General features: G+C 43.5%; 1 protein-coding gene across 1 annotated transcript; it reads right to left on the bottom strand.

Moving 5' to 3' along the window:
- Positions 1 to 4324: 4324 nt before the first annotated feature.
- Positions 4325 to 7329, bottom strand: AMER3 (APC membrane recruitment protein 3). The gene is given in 2 exon segments (XM_010293918.1): positions 4325 to 6927; positions 6930 to 7329. Coding segments are annotated over 2 exon segments (3003 nt in total).
- Between the last annotated feature and the right edge of the window lie 3158 nt (positions 7330 to 10487).

The raw sequence follows: 10487 nt of genomic DNA on the forward strand, positions 1-10487 counted from the left end.
CAGGGGGATTCTGCCTTTATTATTTCACCTATTAAGGCATCTCTGTGACCATTCCGAGAAATAATACCGTAGTTCGTCAAACAATTGCCTATATGCAGACAAGGCTCTGCTTTGCCTTTTTATCAAACCCAAATACTGCAGTCTGCCTTTCCTATGCCTGGCAGATAGAGAAATATCTGTCTGGGAGAAATTCAACCTTCTTTAAGACAGAGGGAATAAAGTTGAACCAGGGGAGAATAAAAAGCATTACAGAAATTGCCTAGACTGCAAGTAGCCCTTCTGTTGGTGAGGATCAGATACACATTCATCTGTCACTTTGCAGTGTCTAGGCTGTATTTTATCTGCTTCTGAATCTCAGTTCCTTGATAACAGCTATCACGTATGCCGTACTGTCGTCTTTTATCTACAGCTGCCCTGTCTATTATGGCAATCCCTCTTTGATTGACAGTTATCTATTTTTTCCTGACCTGAGGGCAAGCTTATTGCAATGCACTCCTTTTATCACTGAAACACATCCAAAAGCTTCAAATGGTGCATAATGTGGCGGGTCAGCATTTGAATGAAGTGAGCACATACTGTTGGGAGCATACGTGTTTTTTGTTGCTCTACCATGTCTACCAGTTAATGGAAGACGCAGTTCAACCCACATTAAGTGGTAGAAACGTCCCAGTGGTCTAAAACGCTGTTGTTTGCAGAGAGTGCTTTGTTCTACCTCTGTCCAGTTGCTATGACATGCACTGTTGTCGGCCTTTTCAGTCAGTTCCAGAGATTTCAACAGTCAGGAAAAGACATCCCAATGCACTGCACTAGGACAGTGTTCCCTTGGTGAGGATGAAGAGTCTCCTGCTGGAAGACATCTGGTCAAAAAGCACAAACTTCTGCAGCTTGGTTTCTATGGTCCATGAGTATAAAAATCTAGGAATCCTCCCCATATTCAGGTGAAGGCCTGCATTCACTTCCAAAGTCCTAGCCTCTCAATCTTGAAGAATGAAAATCATGCCTTTCATTGCACTTCCTACTGGTGATTTCCACCTGCTACATAACCCTTCTGTATCCCCATGTAAGGATGCCATTTGCCACTGGGGTTCCTTTACCATCAGGGTTCAAGTTCTTGGTGAGCTCAGATATGAGGCGTTTGCAATTTCTCTCTGAAATGGCAGAGAAGGGAGAAACAGAAGAGGAGCTGAGACTGGCACTTCTTGTACCATTCTTCATCACAGTTGTGCATCTGTGTTCAGCAGACCAGGCGTGGCTCAGGGGAACCCTGCACACTAGTTGGAGCAGAGACGATGGGCTCATTTGTTACTGTGGGTACTGGAGATGGGGTGACAAAACCTGGAGATTGTAATGGCTTTTGATACCAGCTTTTCTTCTGTCCCATGATAAATGGCAAGAAAGTTGACCTTCTCTTTCCCAGCTCCTCTAGGTCAGGCCTGGGAGTCCATGGGAGGAGCAGGGGCTGTACTGGAGCTGCTTATGCAGGATTTGTTCTGAGGGATAAAGCAGGAGCCACCTCTGGCTCTGTCACTTCTCTCACAGCTACCGAGTGTGGCATTTTAAAAGTGAACCGTGGAGTATTTGTCATGTATAAGCTCTTGGGGTTTGCACAGTCATGTCCAGCATAGGTGTGTTTCTCGATGATGTCTGTCTCCATGGATTCAGAGGTGACACCATGTTTGTATGTTGCCTCTCTTACACTACCACCCCCGTGATTAAGGCAAAGATCCTGAGTCACCTTCCCAACAAATTAGAATTTCTCACAAACCTGTAAACCATCTGTTAATGTGGGCAGGCAAGAAGATACTGCATAGGAAAACTCAGTCACATGGCAGTGTTTATATCTATCACACCGGCCATTTCTTTTAATCATGTTAAATGCCATTTTAATTACTGTCTAAATTCTTTTTCTGTAAGAAATTTGTAACAAACAGCAAGCCTAGTGAAATGAGACCATTCCTCACTTTATGAATATGTGAATCCCCTCTATATTTTAAAATGCCATTCATTTTGCGGTTAGAGAAACCTCTATCAAAAATCAGCAGATGCATTTTGGAAAAAACGTGAATTCTTGTTTCTCTGAGACTCAGGTGGTAGCACAGGAACTACGGCACATTCCTGACACTGCAGGTACCGGTGCTGACACATGGTGGCATATAGCAGCTGCCATTTGATACCATGCAGTAGAAAGTGCCCCGAGTCCAGTAATGTCTACTTGTGATACGTCTTGTACACTGTGAAGATACAGTCTGATGCCACTCTGACAGTCACAGCAGTGATGACTCCCTTCTCTTTTTCTACCGGAAAGCAAGTGACTCCTCAAAATCAGAATCCCTTTTTTGCGTTCCTAGCCTGCAAAGGCAGGGATATTCTTAGCTGTACCCTGTAGACTAATATTCACAACAAACTAAAAATATCAGGCCAATGCATACATTGATCTGCTGTTCTAACCGTAAAAAGCTGTGCCTAGCACTGGTTTCTTACCGATACTAGCAGTGCCACAAACTTTTCCTTGCCAGTACTCAATTTTTCATTTCAGAAATAATCTAGTAGAAGCAAGTAGTTCTAAGGACTATGGTGTGTGCTTGAATGGCAAGTTCTGCCCAAAAATCTGGTGACACAAGAAAGTGCTAGTCAGCATTGTTTGCAACAAAAATGGAAAAAAACCAAAATCACTTCTTTCACTCAAGGATGACCTAGTTCACTGATGAACAGGTTATAACTAGATGATGTGTTAGTAACGGGTATTCACAGCTGACTGTCTCTGGCCCTTGACTTGTCTCTGGCCCTTTCAGACCCCTGAAAAATATCCCTCCCTGCAATGGGAGACTTGTTAGTGGTGAAGGGCACTTTCACAAAGATGTAAATAGCAAAGCAGGTGACTGACTCTCCCAAGACTTGAAAATGTGGGGATGTTTTAGCCTCATGCAGAGAGCAACACTGTCCTTTTTAGTTTGTGGTGCTTGGGAAGCCTTTAGAGATGACCAGAAAGCAGTCACGCTGCTGTGAGCAACAAGATCCAGAGAAGTGTTGTGTTCCCTGGGTCCCTCAGTTCAACAATGAGCTGTTCCTTAATTCTCTGTCCTGGCCCTTGCTGCAGCCTCCTCTCCTTCCTCCACCACCTCCAAAGGCTCCTTCTCAGAGTGCCAGGGCTGGGCAGGGTCCACCTAATCTGTCAGATTTGTCAGGGCACATGATAGAGAATTTACATAGGTTTTATACTTCTAGGAGAGAGTCCTCCAGCAACTGGAGGATGGCAGATTTTTCAGCTAGCATAGAGTTGGAGCAGTATGTACGTATGGTCTCTGCTCTGGCCTAAAGCCTTTATGACAGTCAAATCTGAACCAGCACAATGGCCATGTACTTGAGCAGCTGTTTCTGTTGTACAGCAGAGGTGTTTCTTACCCCATGTCAGAGATCAAATTCTGGATCTCCCTATACTATATGAGTGCGGCTCAAGGATTTTCAAAAGCTTGAGGTGCAGCACAGACCCTGTAATCCCTCTCTTGAGAAGTCTGTCAAGCCTTGCTTGTGTAGCATGCCTTGGCTTCAGCTCTTGCTCTGCCACAGCACTGTGGCATCTGCTGGAGAGAGAGACTTGAGGCTTGCAACACTGTTAGGGAGAATATCGTTTTGGTACACTTAGCAGCAGCAGCAGCATACTATTGTGGGCTTTCCCTCCTGCTTGAGGGCACACGTATGTATGCAACAGCAGGACGGGGTATGTTTGTCTGCCTTGTGACCTAACATTGCAGATCTCTAGCTTTCTCATGTGACCCCCTGCATAGCAGCTCACACATCAGGACTCCAGTAGAGAGTTCTGTCTAATAGCTGGTTATCACTACAGCAGGGAAGCAGGCATAATTTTTATGCTGTCATTATGTGACAAGAGGATTTCGTGACCTGGTACTGAGGAATCTGAGCTGAATGCTGCCTACAGTCTGTGGCCAGGCACCCATATCCACAGTGTTGTTCCAAACATGGCAGATCCTTCAGTGGAAGAAGGAAAAAATTTCCCTGCTTTAGCTGGTGTGAAAACTTCCACCTGGGTGGAAAATTGGATGGGCCTTGTAAGACTCAGTGAATGTGATACCTGCTATATGTGGTCCCTGGTTTGTGCAATTGTGTAATTTAAGTTCCAATTACTCTTACTAACTACCACACTGAAATGAAGGTTAAGAACAATGAAACTAGAAAAACTGAGAAACCCTGAGTATGCATCCGACTGCTGCCATGAGTGTCCTTCTGTGAAAAGGGAACAGATGTTACTTATTTCACATTTAATTTCAGACTTCCCGTAAGCACTCACCTTCTCAATGCAGGTGTGTTACTGGGGGTTCTTCCCTGTCACTACTGCGTCTGGGGTTGCTGCCTCTGGGTGAGGGGACGGAGCGCTCCCTCCAGCCAGGCCCTTGCTGGGGGTCTCTGCGTAACTCCATGGCCTTGGGCTGCACTGCTTGGCCTCCTTAGGCTGCAACGAGTCAGCTAGAGAGATGGTGGTGCTGTATGAAGCTTGTGAAAAAGCGGTGGGTATATCTGAGCAGACAGGGTTAAAGAGAGGTAAAAATGTTGGTCTACTAAGAGTTGTAGCAGGGCCAGAGTCACCTGGACTGAGATCAAATGTAAAGTCTTTCAGATAGGAGAGTGCTTGATTATTTAGCTGGGCATATTCAAAATTTATCTTGCTTCTAGTGACCTCGTCTAGGATTTTTGCTCTACTTTTCTGATCTTCAGAGCAAATTTGCTCCCCATTGTGCTTCAAATGATACAGACTGCTGGATTGGAAGCTTGTCTCATAGTTGTATTGGTTTGTGCTGGGAATACTGGAGTATTCTGGATTTTGGGTAATGCAGTTACATTCATTTTGCAACAATAACTTATTTTTGTACTGAGACATCTTACGAATGATGTTGTTCATTTCATTCCCAATGCATTTATCTTCCAGGTGCTTGTTTTCATAGCTGATTTTTAATGATGCCACTTGTGTTACACAGTGTTCTAAGAGCTGCACTATGTTAGTGCTGCTCTCCATTGGTGTGGGGCTAATGTAGCTCTGGAAGCGTCTGAGAGTAAGAGGCTGCAGAGGTTTGTCACAGGAAATAGAGAGGGAGTGATACACTGGTTTATTTCTGTCGTCCCTCTCGAGGGGACACAGCAGTGAGGTTGCAGCAGTCTTGTAGGAATAACATGATTCTACTTCGTGATTATCATCTAATGAAGGGTTTTCAGAGCTCTGGGAGCCATTGTCTCTGTTCAGCTTTTCTGGCAGTGGGTTTTTATTTGCGGATGCCTCGCATTCTGCTGAAATTGTTGCCTTCTCATTCTCAGTTGAAGATGTCTGCAGATTGTCTCCATTAGTTTGTGATTGTGGTGCATAACCTGATGCTCTGGTGGTTTCCACAGTTCCAGGCACTGTTGATGAATCTTTGTGATGACTCCCTTCCCTTCCTTGGAAACTCAAATTAGAGGTGTTAGGGCAAGCATCCAGGCTGTGGTATCTTTCAGCAACACTTACCGAAGAGGCCTGGGTCGCATGTTTGCTTTCATCCAAAGACACCTGTAGGTTAAATGTATTAGATTCTTCCTTACTTTGTTTCTCCTGCTGAGCTTCAGTGCTCATTTTCTGCTCTGGACTGGGGCGGGGTGGGATCGATGACTCATTAGAATTTTCTGGCTGTGATTGAGGACTCTGAAGAGAGTCAGGGGAGGAAACGAGTCCTGAGTGTTTTCGTAGCCAGTTTATTATCCCCATGGTCAGTGAAAGCTCGGTATCACAGAGCTTTAGCAAACATTCTTTGCCTTTCCATGTGCTATGGAAAAAACCCTGGCTGATAACATCTAGAGCTGGTTGGGAAGCCATGTTCTCCTCAGCTCCAACATGAAAGCTGTAAATGGACAAAGGGATTTCAATGGCTTGTTCTGAAATGCTTTCAGATGTGCACAAGTCATCATCTAGGACTGGGTTTATTTTGACTTCGTTTGGGTCATAGAAGAGCTCATAAAGAGCATCTCCGCTGTAGCTGTCTCTTGGAAATCTACCTGGCACCTGAGGGGTCTGAGCTTCCTTCATTTCATCATCTTGTCCAGGAGAGAATGAATCATAGTAGCCTTCATCACTTGTGGATGTGGATTCCTGGTTGTCACTTTTAGGTGTTTCTGTTTCTGTGGAGCTCTCTTTGGAATTGTCACCATCTTTATCAGGTGACAGTTGGGAGTCTGTTACAGATGCAGCAGCCGGGCTTCTAGCCTTTTCCACATCAGGACCAGGTATCTTCAGTACCTTCTTATCAAACAGAGTACTCTGATGTAGCCTCACTGATTTGTTGATGTTGTCCCAAAACTTCGCAAATTCAACAGTCTCATTCTGGCCAGGAGAGGCCAGCTGCTCAACACCCCCTTGGAAAGAGCCCATGACGGGGCTGTCTTTGTGTTTGCTTCGTCTCAGCAGAACTTCTTTGCTGTTCTCCAGCTCCAGGTGAGCAGAGCTCTCATCAGCAAAGATTTCCCCACAGCCAGTGAGGGAGTCAAAGCTCTTCAGTGAGGCGACATCTTCACACAGGGTGTTGCAACAGTCATAGGAAGAGTCAGACTGCAGTTCGCTGTCTGAGCAGTCTTGTGACAAGCAGTCAGCTGCAAATGCTTCTCCAGTTTTGAAAAGATACTTTGCAAGACGCCCAGACAATTCACTCTTGCAGCCTGGAGAGGACAGATGCTTGTCTTTCTCAACCAGTAATGTGAGGCTCTCTGGTTTATTTTTTTTTATGTGAAATATATCTCTGAGCCCTTTTTTAGATCTCTTGAGGGAAATCCTCTTCCTGGGAATGGTTTTTGCGACAGCTGGTACAAAAGGCATCTGTGGCACAAAGTTCCTGTAATCGATCATCTGACTGCTGCATGCAGACTGGCTGGGGCTGACCACACACTCTTTATGGACATCCCTGAAAAGCTGATGCTATTGACAAGTCGCCCTTTACCCTTTCCAGAAAAACCTTCCTCACAAGCCCTGCTGCTGGGGCCGCACTGCTCTGTTTTGTCTGCTTCAGTCACACAGTCATGGGTTTTGCTCTTCCTTACAAGTTTGTAGGAGGACCCAGATGACTTTTCTAGGCTGTTGTCACCAGCTCCATTCCTTGCTGCTCTGGTAGAAAATCTGTAGTTCTTGTGTGTGGCTAAACATGCGAGCTGGACTTCAGCTACACTTTGATTTCCCTCCAGAGCTGCCTTTTTGTCTTTCCCCATATCATCTTTGTTGATAGGAACTGTGTGCACTGGTGGCACTTTCTCATGTTGCACACTGGATTTTATGAAGGTCTTTCCTCTCTTGAGCTCCATACTGCTTCCTCACATCTGTTTCTGTAAAGAAAACAGCAGAATTAAAATAGTGGTGTTGGTGGCTAGCACTTGTAGATTTTGAAAACAACTGGAGAACAAAGGGATTGATATTTCACCAGAAATTTCCATCACTGAAACTGAAGGTATGTTGACAATGGCTGGAAGATCCAGGGAGGAGAAGACAGCACACATTATGGGTTGGTAGCTGAGGCTCAGAGAACATATTGTCTGTTAGAAATGAAGGGGTTTGGATTTAGGTTATCTTTTAACAAGATAGAGGTCCTATTCCGAAAGTAGAAGAGGCATCAATGAAAAGACTTGTAAATTTTGAAAACAACTGGAGAACAAAGGGATTGATATTTCACCAGAAATTTCCATCACTGAGTCATGGTATTGCATGAGAAACAGATCAAGTGAAACTGAAGGTATGTTGGCAATGGCTGGAAGATCCAGGGAGGAGAAGACAGCACACATTATGGGTTGGTAGCTGAGGCTCAGAGAACATATTGTCTGTTAGAAATGAAGGGGTTTGGATTTAGGTTATCTTTTAACAAGATAGAGGTCCTATTCCGAAAGTAGAAGAGGCATCAATGAAAAGCAATGCCTGAGGAACTTCAACATGCAAGTGTGTGCATCAGGGAGGCAACAGTTCATGAATCTGTTCCTTTGAGGAGGATGAAGAGCTCAAGGTGGGAAATCTCCTGAGAAAATAGATCAAACATTTGATACATGATGCTCACTTTATATTAAAATAATCCTTACCTGTGAATAGAAACTCCATAAACCTTGGGACTACCCTGGGAAGCATGCTGAAACTGAATTACTGGTTTTGTTTCCTCCTGAACATAATGTATAATTTTCTGGACTACTACTTTTGTTGTAAAAAGTAAAAAATTCCACATTGAAAATCACTGTTAATTATGACAGAAGTGTTGCTTCCAATTTACAAAGACCAGTGTAGTATGCTGAGGCATTGCCACACTGAATCTGCATTGTGCATGGGTTAGTTATTTCTAAAAATACTCTATTACCTGCATCAACGCCAATTTTGGTCTCTGCCTATGTGGTTTAGTATTGAATCTGTTTTATGTTTTCATACATCTAATTAGTCGTTAATTATTTTAGCCATGACACTTTAAGTTTTCCAGCATTTATTTCACGGACACATCTGAGCCTTTCCTGCCTTGTATCAATTTGAATATTAAGTCAATGGACTTACATAATCACAGAATCACAGAAACACTAGGTTGGAAAGGACCTTCAAGATCATCAAGTCCAACCATTAATCCAGCACCACCATGTCCCCTAGACCATGTCCTGAAGCACCACATCCACACGTTTCTTGAACACTTCCAGAGATGGCGACTCCACCACCTCCCTGGGCAGCCTGTTCCAATACCTGACCACCCTCTCAGTGAAGAAATTTTTCCTAATATCCAATCTAAACCTCCCCTGGCGCAACTTGAGGCCATAAAGTTGACCTAAAGGTAGGTCAGGGAAGAAGAAAGCACTTCCTAAAAGTGGAGAAACCAGATTTTTACTGGATGGGAAGCAGGACAATACCTCCAAGTCCTGTTCCTGAAGAATGTGCTTGCATCTTTCCTTAATGAGACCTCAGTTAATGATTTATCTTGTTTTGAATTGTTAGATGTAACTACAACCACTTAGAGCCACTGAACTCTGCAACACGCACAAATACCACAGTGCTATCTCTAGCACTCCTTGACAAACCATGTGTAACAGCTCTGATGAAATGAAAAATTATCAATACTCCCTTGAGAACACTCTCAGATCAGGTCCGTGGATCCAGACCTGCACCCAGTACAAAGACAGCCAGCGAGATTTTTAAATTCAGCACCAAGTTTAGCCTTTGTACACTCTTGAAGTACAATGTAAAGCAGTCTTTAGTCTACTTGGAACTATAACAGCTGACTGTAGCCTGTGGAGGCTTTCCAGTTGCTAGGGCTTGCTGAGACCAGCAACAGTCTGACCAACACCTGACAAAATACAGGTCTGTGTATCTGGGAGTTCTGTCACCTGCAGCACTTCCCTAGCAGGCAGATCAGTGATGGCCTGTTTCTCATAGAAGCTGCAAAGTGTCCGGTGATTAGCAGTATTTATAACTAAATGTAGGTCAGTGACAAAAAAGTGGAAAATGTAAGGGTAAGGTGTGAATATTTGACACCAAGAGTTTGGATAATATGGAAAACATGGTGGGTAGTGATAGATCAGTAAGATTGAGGTGCTGGCACATTTATTAGCACTTGGTGCTGCATGTGAGTATTGCAGAGCATTCTTAATGAAAGCCAGTAAACATTTTACTACACTGACAGGTATCTGGAGTTCACTGATGCTGCAGGAAACTTGCTTTGCATATTTAGAAATAGGTCACTGGGACATGATTACATTCCTTTTCTGAAAAGCAAGGTGCGATTGAGAAGAAATTCAGAGCACAGAACTCTAGCAGAGTTGTGAAAACCATCAGAAACAGCTGACGCAAGACCAATTACTAATATCCCCAAAATAAAGTGTCTGACATTTCAGTCCTTTGCAATTGTAGAAGTAGGTACTATGTCCCTGTGGGGAGTCCTGCTGCTAAGAAGCTCCTTAGAGGTCTGTGATGTGGCAAATGCTAGCATTATAGCAATGTTATGTACGACTCTTTTTGAAGTCTGTGCCCATTCTGAGTATTAAGCAAGGGTCATTTTCGTAGGAAATTGCATACTTGGGAATTTTTTCTGTAGATGCATTAAAAAGGCTTGTAGAGGTGGATTTGTTTTATTGTCAAGTATGACAAACTTATTAAAGCTAAGAATTCAGAATGTCATTAGATAATCTTTGGAATAAAGAAATCTTTTATCTGAATTGTATCTCCTTGATAAGAAACGCAGAGGACTATCAGTTTGATAACTGGGTCTAGAAACTTCAAGGCTTGTTCTTCTGTCTTGTCTTTTTTATAGATTAGATGAACTGTTTTAACATGAAAGCCCAAATGGTCTGACTAACGTCTGTGCTGAGAACATATGTAGTATAATAACGTAAGATACACTGATGATAACCTATGCTACCTTTTCAGTTTCCTCTGATGAGGAAAAAAATAAGTTAGGTGTTGATTTGGGTTTTTTTAAGGATCTACTATACATATAATCACAACTCTG

This window comes from Phaethon lepturus, unplaced genomic scaffold, assembly GCF_000687285.1.
Source record: "Phaethon lepturus isolate BGI_N335 unplaced genomic scaffold, ASM68728v1 scaffold8449, whole genome shotgun sequence".
Classification (NCBI taxonomy): domain Eukaryota; kingdom Metazoa; phylum Chordata; class Aves; order Phaethontiformes; family Phaethontidae; genus Phaethon; species Phaethon lepturus.